Genomic DNA, 14,910 nt, shown 5'->3' on the forward strand with positions numbered 1-14,910 from the left:
CATTTTGAACAGATTATGTACTGTAGTACTTGGTAGACTATACATTAAACAAGAGACTCTGCTCTGAGGCACTGCTTCCCACACTCCATGGGGAAAAGGAAGCAGGAAAAAACAAAACTCATAGAGTTCGACAGCTACCGAGGCAACACTTGCCATTTACAATATAAGCCCAAATATTTTTGCAACACAACTATATATTAATTTAATAAAATACACAATATAGCTCTTATACACTCAACAATTTGGCTCATATGCACTGAATCTGCAATAAATCAATAAAAATATGTCATTTGATGTAAACACATTGAATCTTCTTACATTTGCACATTTAAATGGTCATGTGATTGGTGTATGCCTAAGACAGTTTCACTTTCCTGAGCTATTTTAGTGTCCACAAATGAAAAAAATGTATTAATCATGTTAATTTCCTCTGCATATTATCATTCAATGGTAACTATTTTTCAGGTCAAATTTAAAACATATCCATCATTATTTATATGTTTGTTGGACACTAAAACGCTGAAGAGGCATTTTAAACCTTTTAAAATTTCTTCTCCATTAATGAAGTGAATTAGTCTATGTGTGTGCAGGACAAATGGACTATATCTTTTTACATTTAACTTTTATACGACATGAAGTGTCTTACAAATGACCAAGGTTTTTTTTTTTTTGTTGGTTTTTTTTTTTTTTTTTTTCCGACTAATGATATGGAATGTTCTTTGTGTTTGTATGTGTGGCAGGTAACTTTATACAGAAATGTTTACCACAAATATGTGTTAATGTTTGGTGTAGCTTGGACTACTGCAAGGTCTTTTCGGGACTTTAAGTAGAAGCCTGTGGTGACTGCTAGAAATCTACCACAGATCACAAATTATGACCCTGCTTTGTATGGAGTTTATAGGTAAACAGTTAAGTCAGCATAAATCACGGAGGACAGTCTTAAGAGTGATCAGAAATACTTCAATTCTCACACTGCATACCTTCCTAACAGATTGTCAAAAGGTAACTCGCTTCCTCATCCTCCTTTTTCTTCTGTCTTTTCTCTTCTCTCTTTTTTCTTTTCTCTTTCAGCATCGTTAATTCTGTCCTAATATAAGTTTGGTCAAAACAAAACCATTGTTATCTCTGAAAAAGAAACAGCAGTGAAAAGAACATACTTGTGGGCACTTCAGATGTTCACTAAAAGCCTTAAAGCAGCATTGGTCTTTCTTCATCCCTGTAAAACGGGTTGTCACCAGGAGGGATCATTTTTAAATCAACAGGAGAGACAAGAAAATGCCAATGCTTTTTTTTTTTTTTTTTTTTCACTTTCTCACAGCCACAGGGTCATTTCCCCGGCAGTCCTGCAAAAGCTTATCGATTTCTCTCACGACTTCCTCCGCATCCACCGATTCTCTGCCCAGATCCCTGGTCGGGTGGTCGAGCTGCTCAAGAACAGCACCCATCTCACTGGAATCCCGGCTGGCTCGAGAATGCACATCTGCAAAGACCCTTGCCATCTGATCGGAAGCCATGAACGGAGGGTCTCTTGGTTGCTTACTGGGTGACAGGTACTGACTGTCAGTGGGCAAGTATTGGCCGCTTGCTTCGGCCAGGGCTCCTGGTTTTGCTTCACAACCATCCAGAGAGCCTTTTGTTGAGGTGCAAGGCTCGATGCATGCCTTGGTTGGGCTGCTTGATGCTGAGGGGACCTCTTGGAGGAGAGGGCTCAGGGCACGTTTGGCTTTTAAATAAGGTTTAACATTGGCAATGAGAATAGTGTGCTCTCGCTTGTCTTTTCCAAATGTACAAAAAGTCTTTTTCCCAGTGGGATTCACAGTTTCGTAAGTCTCAGTCTCAACATTAGCTTCAACTGTGGGTACAAAGAGATTTGTGCGGTAATCTGCATTTTCAGCCTGATTGGCTGCAGGGAACTGTGGCATCCAACACCTGTCAGAATGACCAAGCACTCGGCATTCATCTGTGCAATTAACACACTCTTCTGGTTCTGCAAAACAAAAAAAGAAAACAGCAAATCCAATCATTAGGGTTGCTTTTAAATTTCTACTGAGGCTGTGATCAGCTCTCAGTGGGCTTGTTTGACCTCTGGTCTCTTAATTAAAAAGGGAAAGAAAACAATAATTAAAACATTTCAGGATGGTTGCATAAACCTGCTGGTTGAGACAATGGTTTTATTTAAGTCTTTTCTCTAGATATTAATGAATTCCCATAGCCTGGGAAGAAGTAAAAAGTGGCCATTGGAGAATCATTCTCAGTAGAATAGAACATCACTGTAAACTAATCTCCTGGGGATATCAGTTAGTCTTTGTTCTGTATAACCCATCCTGGAAACAGTGAACTTCAAAAAGGATTACCAGGATTAATTTTTCAAATCAAATAATGGGGTAAAAACTAGATCGCGTACTTCCAAGTCCTAAGCCGCTGCTTTTTTTTTTTTTCCCGTGTTTTATCCCTATTTTGCTTGTAATTGTTATTTTGGTGACAGTCATGAAATAAAAGGTTTCCTTTAAAAGCCTACTTTTCCTACTGAGAGGAGAAAATGGAATTTTCTATCAGAATGTGTTATGAATAAACTTGACAAAAAAGTGCACATTCCTATTTTATTAGATATGGGTATAGATCATATAATCAGTTTTCTTCACTCCAGCTTTTTGTTTTTGGTGTAAGTAGGTGAAAATGGATTTAGTCAACAGATATAGTTCAGATGAATGACAACTCATGATTTCCTATTTTAAAGGATAATGTTTTCTGTGAGAATGTTTGCTTCTCTCTTTTGCCAATAGGCATAGAGAAAATCTAAATAAAGCATTCTTTAATGATCCCTATTTCAAAGATGCTGAACAGAAAATATGAAAGAAAATTCCTTCATTATGACAACAGCTGCGTAATTCCACCATCCCAATATTTTAAACTATAACTTTGAACTGCATCTTCCCACTTGTCCCTTTCATCTACAAGTGATTGTTTCCCTTTATGTTTAATGGTTCTTTTTAAATCAGGGACTTTTTTTTTTTTTCCAGGAGAGGATATTTACAATTCACCTCTGTGTGATGGGAATAGAATTCCCTACACATTTAGGAACACTTGGGATAGCCATTTAATTGATGTGAGAGGATCCCTACAAATTCACAGTGCCCTGTGCAGGGCACCCACCCCCCCCAAATACGTGAGAGGTATTTAAAATAGAAGGCACTGAATTTAACAGCACTGGTAAATTTATACAGTTACTTTGTAAAGTCATACATAAAATCTGAGTTGATACTTAAAACACATAAATAATTCCTTATCCAAAAGGGGGAAAAAAACCCCACAACTTGATTTATTTCAAAAGGTTTTAGAATAAAATAATTTCTTACGAAATAAAATTTTTTTAGAAAGGAGTCAGAATAATGTCTTGACAGAACAAAAATACTGTGGTATTTCATCCCATGTGTCATTCATACCTGTGAAATGTTAAAAATGATTTCAAGTAGCTTGCCTCTTTTTTAATTTTGTCATGTTTTTGAAAAATATATTTACAGATGAATGAATGAAATATGTTCAGTTTATTATGCACTACAAGTAAGAATGGTGAAAGGCAGTCTCAAACTGAACTCAAAAACTCATACCCCAGAGACTCAAATACTATCTGTGCCTTGGAAGATTGTTAGGCAGATGGACATAAAGAGCAGCAGAAAAATCTAGACATAGAAATTTTCTTGGAAGACTTCCTGAATGGATTTAAAGTCGAGGAGACATTTAAAAAACAAACAGATATCAGAAAATTTTAACATCAGGTATTTGTTTTCTTTACCTATTCTGAATGGGGATCATAAATATAACCTCTACAACTGTGTCAGTCTGTGTTAGAAAAGAAATATGTATCATTTCATTCAACCAATTTTATCCTCCAAAAACACAGTAGAAAATTTCACTATCTGTTTCATTTGATAATACTTCTGTGTCTTCTAGAGTCACAACTTTTAAAAAAAATTATTTATAACCCACATATTCTTTTTGAAATATGCTAACATAGTTTTATATTCCAATATTGACTAGCCTTCAATTTCAGCAATTTGGGTAGCCTGGCACTGCATGAATTCAATATGAATTTAAGAAGAGAGTGAAAGAGACAAAATAATGCAGATGTATGAAAGTATAAATCGACCTTGAATTTGAAACCATCAACATGAAATGATTGTTTGCATTTAACAGCTGAAAATCTACAGCTTTTTACTTGACTCCTTTATGTCACAACCTAGGGAGCAAATTCTAAGTATTGATCATGACACACTATAAGCTGTTCACCTTCTGATTAGACTGTAATTTCGACGGTAGCAGTTCCCAGACAGTGAAGAAAATCTAATGGATACTTTTGCACAAGCAGCAGAAACTGTGACCAAAAAGTGAACTATTACTGCCAAGGGTCAAATAAGAATTTATGAGAAAGTAAAATTATTTCTGAAGGAACATAAATAAATAGATGAATAAGTAGGTACAAAAAAGGGACAGAGGTAGTATATAATGAATGACTATACAGACATAAACATTAACAAAATGAGAAATACAGAAGAAAAAAGAGGGAAGAAGGAAAGCTAAGTGAAAGGAGGGACAAAGGAGGGAGGGGCAGTTGTGCAGGAGGATTTCTATCGTGTGTATCTTCTATTATATATATTTAAGATCCCCTCAATAAACTAAATATGTATCACAATAATAATGGTGTGGAGTATTTTCTCCAGACCTGGAGCTACAAGGTCAAACTCTTTCCTGTGCCTTAGGGACAACAGATCTCAGAATAGGTATGTTGAATTATATGCCACAGAAATGAAAAAGAAGCAAATTATGTAGACAGCAGCTATTAGCATAGATTGGACATTTGTATCAGAAAACAAATTCAGAGACCCTGGATAGGACAAATCAAGGCAAACATAATGGATCCAAGATTCACATTTTTTTTCTTCTGGACCAATATGGGGTTACAAAGAGATTATTTATGCCCATTTTTGCCCTTTCGTCAATATAACATGATGACCCTTTTCATAGAATGTGCCCTTTGCCAAAAAAAGATAGCATGATCCAAATGGTATGCGAATGAGAAACTGAGAGATAAGCATACTTATACTGCACAAGAGGAAACTATTCTGAAGGCCAACAGCTGGGATTCTGGGCAGTTCTGCCTATAGGGAAAGTTTACAGTGTCTCAGTTTTAAAGGTATGATTCCTTGAAGGATCATGTGACAATCTGATAAATTTAAATACTTGTTTAGTATTAAGAATTTTCTATATTCCTATAGTCACATCTATTACACAAGCTCTCAAAGAGAGGGATCTAAACACACTCATCTTAATTATTTTAGTTTTCATCCTAATTTATATTATATTTTTGCAAAAGACATAAAGTCACTCAAATGACTCTAGTACTTGCAATTCAGCTGTACCAATAAACCACACAAACACACACACACACACACATATATAAATGTTTATATGTGTGTGTATGTGTGTAAAAAATGAGCTTTTAGGCACCTGGGTGGCCAGTCGATTGAGAGTCTGGCTTCTGCCTTCAGTTCAGGTCATGATCCCTGGGTCCCAAGATGGAGCCCAGCATCTGGCTCCCTGCTCAGCAGAAAGCCTGTTTTCCCTCTCCCTCCGCTGCTCCCCCTTATTTATGCTCTTTCTCTCTGTCAGATAAATAAAATCTTTTTTAAAAATTGAGCTTTCTACAGGATCTAGTCCAAACAAAATTTTAAAACTCAAATGTATAACCAATGAATTCCTGAAAACTTACTATCAGTAATTGTCATAAGAGAAATACAGATAAATCAAATGCACAAGAAAGTTCTACATTCACAGTTTAGGAGATAACATAAACACATATAAAATGCACACATATATCTACACACATTTTATGTATAAAACATTACATATAATGTACATATACAGGTATAAATCTTTTTATTTCAAATCTCCAAGGACATTTTCATCTTTCCCTTTGCCCTACTGTAGGTATGAAATCCATGACTGAATCAACAACTTGACTACCCCTGATTTTAGAATTCGATGTAATTCAAATTGATTTAGACATAAAGATGTCTGAAATCTGCATATGCATATTTGCTGACATATAGGAAAGCTCTGTCTTTTTGACCTAGACTAAGCAGTTTAATAACTTAATCTTAGCAATATGAGGCAAGCAATCATTTGGTGACGAAATACTCCTTCAAAGGAATTGTCATTGTGGAAGTTACATTTCTGTGAGGAAAGAAAATATTTAGGTAAGACATCAAACTACTTGCCCTTACATTATTGGGTTTTAGCAAGCTTTCACAAAGGTGTCCATAACTCAATGTTTACCATGTGATTTTCACATGGTAACGTCACCGTATCATTAGGGGTGCACAGTCATCTCAACAACGGGTAAGAAGTGCCAAAGAGTACTATGCATAAGATTAAAATTTGAAGCCAAAGCACTGTTTAAATCAGCAAAGACTACTAAAGATGAAGGGAGCCTTAGTTAAACATGTTTATTTTGGGAAAAGTCAGGGGAAACAATCCTTGTGCGTTATGACTCAGTGGTGTTCACTACAAAGGGAATGTGTCAAGGAGCCAGTCTCCGTAAAATTTCTTAGTCCAGAGTAAAACTACCTATTTATTCTAGTCTCTCTCACTGTCAGGCAGGAATTTATCACAAATCAGAATTTAAGTTTATTTTCCCTGTCTTCAAAGTGCTTTACCACACTACCCAAAGAAAGATACTTGGCAACTAATTTGTTACTACTTAGGGAGCTATTAGAAAACATAAAAGGATTTCCTCCCCTTAGTTTCACTTGCTTGCTGCCTCCGGAGCCCACATATTTGTACAAAAACATGCATAGAGTTTCTAGCTTAAGAGCTTCACATATGCATCTGATTTCATTTTTTATAATGAAGAAATAAACGTCTGTGTCATAGAAATCCAAAAACCAAAATCCACAAGTTGGGGCATCAATGAGGAGGTTCTAAAATGTTGTGGCCGTGGGGTAAGGGCATTTGAGAGAGAGAGAGAGAATTTGCTCTGCTTTTTGACTGTCAACAAAATGGTTTTATTTATGCTTTGTAAACAGCTTTAAATAGGAATAGTTTTGTTCTCTTAGTGTGGTGGTTGCTACTGTTTCTAACAGCATCTTAAAATTAGAGTTGTTTCCAAGTAGACAACTCTATAAATGGAAGTCCATTTTTTATTTGTTCTCATTTTTCTTTTTTATTTCTAATTTACCTCCTTTCACCAGCATAAGCTTTCATAACACCTAATTAGCTGTCTGGAAAAGCAAAGAGCAGGCACCCATCTCTATTTATGGCTGGCACTGGTATTTTGGAGATTAACTCTACAGAAGCTAAACTAGGGACCCATCACAGATTACCCACCAGCAAATAATGACAAGCCAAGACCTTCGACTGGACGTTTCTGGGTACCAGTTTTCTACTGAAAGATTTTACTGGTATAAGAACAGCTTGTTTTTGCTGTCTTTTTCTGTTCTTCAGCACACACTCTCAGTTTCACACGTGTACACACACTCCCTCATGATTGCGACAAATTACAATTTAATCCAAATATATTTGAACATATCAGATAAAAGTATTGATGCTAAAGAGAAATCTCATCCGAATACAGTCCAACAGATCTCTAATAAAATTTTCCTTGCAGTGAGTTGACATAATTCACACGATCTTGTGAGCTGACACTTTTCTAACATAAACAATTCTTTCTTTTTTTGGAGGTTGATTATTATTCACTTGCTTTACTTTACCATTTTATAAACTCCTTATACTTGTTATGATGAGAAGGTGAATCATTCCATATAAACTGCACCTTAATCTATATTCATTCAAATTATTTCCATTTATGGTCCCTATGTCCCATTTACTAGCCCATTAGTTAAAAATAAACCTTCTAATTTCGCTCTGACTAGGAGAGGAGTAAAAATTTCACTTTCAGTATTACTTCTAGAGACAGTGTTGGAAAGTTGTCTCAAAACTTTTTTTTCCCTGTGTCAGAATAAGAAAGAAAGGAGCACATTACAATTTTATCACATGCTTTTTTTTTTTTTTTTCGTGCTAGTGTTCACATGGCTGCCAGGCTTAATTTTAGCACAATTTTTAATAAGCTTGGTGCATCCCTCGTGCACAGAAGAAAAAGGAAAGGGTTGGGGAAAATGCGGCATCAGAGAACCAACCACTTTACTTCAGCTAAGTGATCTTTTGTCTGTTGCATTGTATTTCCCATGCTGCTTGTGCACAGGAACCTCTTGTTTTACTAATTGAATAACTGATACGCCAATACACACACATATAGGATGTTTTTGTTTCTTTTATCCTTTTAACATAAGGGAGACCATGTCTCTTGTTATAATATGCAGATGTGCTCATCTTTTGAAGGTGCCTGTTTACATGGGCAGCGATACAATGATTAAACACTACATATACAACTCCAGAAACTTAAGATTACTTCTTAATAATTGGCCATAAGGAATCAGAATTTGGAAACACAGTTCCCATAGTAAAAAACTTTGAGAGAAATGTATATATATTTTTAGGTTGATCCACTGCCAATCAGGCTTTCAGATTTTACCTCAGTTGTGGAATACCATTCTGTCTGCTTTTGATAGGTGGAAAGCACATTTTGAAGAGGAAGCTATTATAATACCATCAAATAGTCAAACCGTGGTATCTTTGAAGTAGCAATCCTCTAGCGTGCACCTGCATTGCACAATGCCTTCCAATGTACTGCCACGGCTGCATTCAGACACAGAGACCACTGGCCTATATCATATTCAACTGCATCCAATTGCAGCTGGGTATTTGGAGCACTTGGAGCATTTGCACTTACTATTCAGTGCACCTGCACGCCTTCAGGGATGGTTTTAAGTATTTGTGACCCTTTGGACATAATAACGTGTCTACCAGAGTGAATTTTCTGGCATATGTATTAACAACCCATAGATAATGCTCTGAGATGAAGAAAACTTAAATTAAATGGAAGCTTATGTTAAGGAATGAAAGCAAAAGAATATAAGGAGATTTGATGTGCACACATGAAGAATATTTAAAAAATGAGAATCCAAACCATGCATTGGGAATCTATAGTAAAAATATAATTATGTACCCTGGTATACTGCTCTGGGGTTAACATTCAATTTCTAGCTGCCCCCTTCCCCCAATCCCATACTGTAGGTGCAGCCATCACCCGGAGCAGCATCAGATGCTTGGAAGTGAAGGCACAGATAAATGGAGCCATCACTTTCTTAACTGGTATGCTGAGGAGGACTGGCTCTGAAGCTTATTACAGTAATGAAACAAACTTTGGCTTTTTGTTTTTGTTTTGAGAAAAGGGCTCTGACAGGGCGTCTCAAGGAAAAACAGTACAACCCAAATGAGCCACCAGAGGAAAGGCAGCTCAAACTCAGTGACAATATTAGATGTACAGCTCAGTAGTTAGTTTAAAGAAGTTACACTCAAGCATTCAGAAGGTAAGAATGAATAAAACACCAACTTTGTTCTTCAGGCATTGGAAGTTTTTGAGCAAAGGCATCTTGAATAGAATGTTGTAGAATAATAAGGTTGTGTCAAGTAAAGGTTTGTAGTAAATAAACCTATGTCTATCCACTTCTAAAATTCTCCAGCCTGTAAGATTTTATCTCCCCACTAAGGCATTTGCATTTTGACTAGAAATTAGAAAATAGGTTTAAAACCATCTAGGGGAAATAATTCATGATCAATTACATTTTGAATTATGTCATACGTGTGTCAAGCAACAGAAATATAGGGAAAATGTAGACTATAATATTGTGAAAGGCTTTGTACAAGAAGTGGTGCTTGATGGCAATTCAAAGGATGATCAGGGTTTCAATAAATAGTGGAGAGCAGGAAAAGGATGGTCCAGGTGAAGGGATTAGAAAGTGAAATAATACCCACACAGGATTGTGCATTTCACAGGGTAGTAAAAGACCAGTTTTATAAGTCAAAGGACATATGCTGCGATGCCAAAACATAAAAAAATAATTTACAGAAAATTCACTGGGATTTAAAAGAGAATGAAAACTCTCTGAATAAAAACAATTGTAATGAAGCAGGCCCTGGACCACTGTTACAGATATCTGAGCAATGTATGATATGTCTCAGAAGATTCTTGAAATATTTAGGTGCTTGATTGAAAAGGTATTAGACAACATTTATTAACATACAAAACTAAGATGAGCCACAAGGCAAACAGCATTCAAATCAGCATTATTTCTGTAAACAGACAGCTAGAGTTTGGGCCCCAACCAGGATATCTCTGGTGGAGCACAATAGGATATGACATTAATCACTGGCATAGTCATTCTGACCTCACTGTGACCCCATTGTGCTCACATCTCATCCTACTCCTCCTAAACTAAAGAAAGTCTTAATGTATGTTGATTCAACTGTCATTTTCTATTAACTATGTAAATCTTGTATTTTCTAATTCTGCATTAGAAAAATGTCTTCTTCCTACATCTATTTATCTCTCTTCACTCTTCCTCTAATTTGCTCTTATTATTAACAAACCATAAAATTGCATATAATCACATATCTGAAAGATTAAATGATTCTTTGAGAAGGCCAGAAGAGGAAAGATTTGGAAGAAAGAAGATCCTTTTGTAACTAGGAAAGAGGTAATAAATACTCCTACAAGGAGAGGAGCCGCAAATAAGATAGATGTTGAACCTCAGAAGCTTTTCAAAGTTGATTCTGGATATCATGAAGAATAAATTACTACAGGAAATTCCTGAAAACATTGTCCAAAATAAGTATTTCTATTTTGGATGAAGATAATGCCACCATTTTCTCACGGGACTATGTATTCTAGCATTAGCTCCCTAATTCTTATTCTTTTTCTCTTTTAATCTGTCTGCCTCAATGAGATCCTTATACCCCTTGAGGATCAAGATACTGATACCATGGTATTTTCCTTCATGCTCCATTCCTCGAGCACACAGAATACACTCATTATTCACACCTGAATGCTGTCATTGATGTAAAGGAAGACTACATTAAAAAGATACCAAATACTATTGATAATCTATAATAAACAAGACCACTCCTTACAAATTACATATTTCAAAACCACTGAAAATAGACTTGTAAATAAAAACTTGAAACCAAACCCCAAAACCAAACCAAGCAATAAAAAACCCTTTCACTTATGAAGCTGTGATGTGGACTTTCACAAGGCTCCCAGGATGTAAACAAAGTTATACATAGTGGCTCTCTTTTGCTATGAGATATATAGGATTTAAAGTCACATCAGCTCTGGGGCACCTGACTGGCTCAGTTGGTAGAGCATGTGACTCTTGATCACAGCATCATGAGTTCAAGTTCCACTTTGGGCCTAGAGTTTACTTAAAAAAATAATAATAATAATAAAGTCACATCTCATCTGTCTGTAAAGTACCACACTTAATAAAAATTCAAAGTTCTCTACTTACTCTTGAGAACTTATAAAGTTCTATATTTATTATTTATTTATTATAATTTTTAATAAGATAAGCATCTGCCTGGAATACATCCACTGAAGCACAGAGGTCAGAATATTTTCCCCTTGGGGACTTTTTAAAATCAGCGACACCTTTATTGAAATTAAAGTCTATATTTAAATAATCACCTCTTTATACTTTTAAATTACGGAAAACAGTGAGTGCCCTAAAAACCTAAGCCTCAGCATCTATAGGGTTCTTTCTTCACTCCCACGTTTCTCCTTTTGTCCTTTTTTGATTCTACTGCATTGTGTCAAATGTGCCAGTTTCTCTCTTATAGTTTAAGTCAGCTGTGACTCTCTCTCATTCTTTATCTGATAGCTATCATCACATATGAATTAATTAATAAGTCCTTATGATGTTAGAGTCTTGAAAGGGTTAATTCAGCTTCCAAAAGAACCTGATTTATATGCAGTGATAAACTTATGCTCTGGTATGCATAGAGAAAGCTGTTTGGTTTACAAGGACAAATTTAAAATTATAGCAACTTAAAAAAATACTCTGAATTTCAGGCCCAATACTATTTAAATATGCTACTATTCTTCATCTTTAAAGAGGATGTTTTCTTATGCTTTTATTGCCTGTGTTAGCTAACCCCATCTCAGATAATGACACCATTTTTGATGACATGGATGAATACATCTAAAATTCAAGTCATCTTCCCAGCAAAGTGGTAATCCTGTAAGGAAGGTCAATGAAAACATGCCTATTAAGCCGAACTCTTTGCAAGAAGCGAGCAAGATAGTCTTATTAGCGTTTTTCTCTCAGACTTGCTATCTGATTTCTACTGGGATGTATAACTATTTACCAGTTTAAATCCCATTGTTCATCTTATTTCCTGCACTTGTTTGTTTTCAATTGCTAGATACAAGTACACAGAATCGGGTGTCATTTTTAACATTCTCAGAAAATAGAGTTAATTCAGATGCAACTAATCCCCTCTTGCTTATTATTTAGTAATCAACACCTGCCAATAGGATTTGGGAGTCCCAAAAGATAGATTTTCCAGAAAGATTTTTATGTTTTTATATTTTCAATGACATTCTAGTCTCCAAAAGCTTTTTGTTAAATTTGTAGAACCCTACTCTATAGATAGATCTAAAGTTTCAATTCAGTTACCTTAAATTATATGGACATGGTTCCGAAAGGGCAGAGGGGTACCTCGCTCTGATCAGTATTTTTAAAAACATCATGTTTTTAAAGAAAGAAGCAATACAAAATAAATTTATGGAAATGTATTATATGCACACTCACAGATGACAATAAACACATACTTTCACCTAAAATGCCTCTGTGAGATGAAGTTTGTCTTAAAGAGTTATTAAAATTGATAATGTCCCAAAGGTAACTTTAGAATGAAATACAGATAGTTTGAACCTATACAATTTGACCTTGATCTTACTAAAACAATTTCCACCGTCAAGGTGCTAATACAGCCACAATTATTGCTGCTATTATTATAGATGGTTTTAAAACACACAAGGAGTAGGAAAGGAAAGATAACTGACAATTTAAAGAAAGCCTGTTCTTGGAATTACTTCTCTAAAACCATTCTGTTCGTATTACCTTTAGTATGCTATAAGTTTATTGGAAGCTGATGTTTTTTATCCTGTATGATTGGGTCATCCTAAGAATGAAAATTTTTTTTTTTTTTAAGATTTTATTTATTTATTTGACAGAGAGAGATCACAAGTAGACAGAGAGGCAGGCAGAGAGAGAGGAGGAAGCAGGCTCCCTGCTGAGCAGAGAGCCCGATGCGGGGCTCGATCCCAGGACCCTGAGATCATGACCTGAGCCGAAGGCAGCAGCTTAACCCACTGAGCCACCCAGGCGCCCCCCTAAGAATGAAAATTTAAGCAAAATCAATACACTCAATACCATGTTCTAGAGTAAATATACAGAAGTGTTTCTTGTAATGGATTTTACTGGCATGACAAGCCATTTTTTATGTAACAGCTTTAATATTTTGTAATCATTAAAGCTCACTGAAGCAACGGGGAAATTGGGAAAAGAGGTCAGGAAATTCATATATAGAAAGAGAGGAGATATGTCCCTCTGTGTCACCCTGCTATGTAATCAAATCAGAGTCAAAAAGCTATTGGAGAATGCAACCCTTGAACCAGAGCAAAGATAAAAATGTGTTTCTAAAGGATATGAAAGCTTATCCATACATAATGCAGTATAAACATCAAAAGGTGTCTACAGTGATGTTTTAAATGCTTTCTTATCTTGGAAAGTACTTTCTATGATTTAATTGATAATCAACCATACCTGGAGCAAAGAACAGATGATAAAAATGAAGTGTATTCCCCATGATAATATTAAGAGGGTAATAAATATATGAAAGCTTATTTTCAGACTTGTAGTCTAAATCCAATCTAAGAGGAAATTCATATTGACATCACAAGGAGAATTCGTTGAGACAGTCTTTTTTAATTTCAGGCATGCTATATTTGAATTTTTCCCCCTAAAAATATGTATGCTCAATCTTAGAAGAAGTGATCCTTTGTGCTGCCAAAGCTATTTTTGAGTAGCTGCCTAACAATTTCCATGGTCATTACTGAAAAAGGTTATACAGAGGTCCTCCCTTTTCTACAGGGATACATTCAAAGACCCCTAGTGGATGCCGGAAAACATGGATAGTACCAACCCTATATATTATACACTGTCTTTTTCCTATACATACATACCTTCAATAAAATTTATTTAAAAAAATTATTTTGTAAATTAGGTACATTAAGAGGTTAACAACAATATTTGATAATAATATGATGCAATTATAACAATATATTGTAATAAAAATTATATGAAATGAGGTCTCCCAAAATATTTTGTGTTGTATGCATCCTTCTTGTGATAATGTGAGATGATAAAATACCTATGTGATGAGAAGTGAGGTGAGGGAAACCTTGGAAAATGAAACTGTGGATAAGGGGCACTGTTGTAATCAGAACTACTCAATATGGTGTTCAAAACCCTCCATAATCTGGTCCAAATAAATTTTTTAGGCAGTTCTGGCATAAAAAAATTAATGAACTTCAATTTGAACAAGTCAAATTTGTACACTTTCTTTCACAGCAATCTTTAGGAAAATGACAGCAACCTTCTAACTGGACCCTAAAATTCCTTTAGAATGGTGTAATTACTTGAGTCAGTTGGAGAATGTGAAACCTGCTAGTGGCCACAGAGTTGGGATCACAAAAAGAGAGAACAACTTGAATTTGAGAGAGTGTCACCCTAAGCTTAAATTTCTAAGTGACTTATTTTAATTTTACTGGTTCAGATGAGTATGTTCCTTCATCTAAAATTAATTAGTATTAAAATCCAAGGTCCAATAAAAAATGGAATAAAATTTAACTATTTGACTTGGCAAATTTCAATAAAAGAGGTATTTTAG

At 35.4% G+C, this 14,910-nt stretch overlaps 1 protein-coding gene across 1 annotated transcript in view; it reads right to left on the minus strand.

Moving 5' to 3' along the window:
- Positions 1-695: 695 nt before the first annotated feature.
- Positions 696-14,910, minus strand: part of PCDH17 (protocadherin 17) — a 94,224-nt gene continuing 80,009 nt past the window's right edge. Inside the window, exon 4 of the mRNA XM_080798217.1 lies at positions 696-1,987. Coding sequence (XP_080654343.1) covers positions 1,305-1,987 — 683 coding nt within the window. The 3' untranslated portion in view covers positions 696-1,304. The remainder of the gene's footprint in view (positions 1,988-14,910) is intronic.

The sequence above is a fragment of the Martes martes genome (genome assembly GCF_963455335.1).
Source record: "Martes martes genome assembly, chromosome: 3".
Taxonomy (NCBI): Eukaryota; Metazoa; Chordata; class Mammalia; order Carnivora; family Mustelidae; genus Martes; species Martes martes.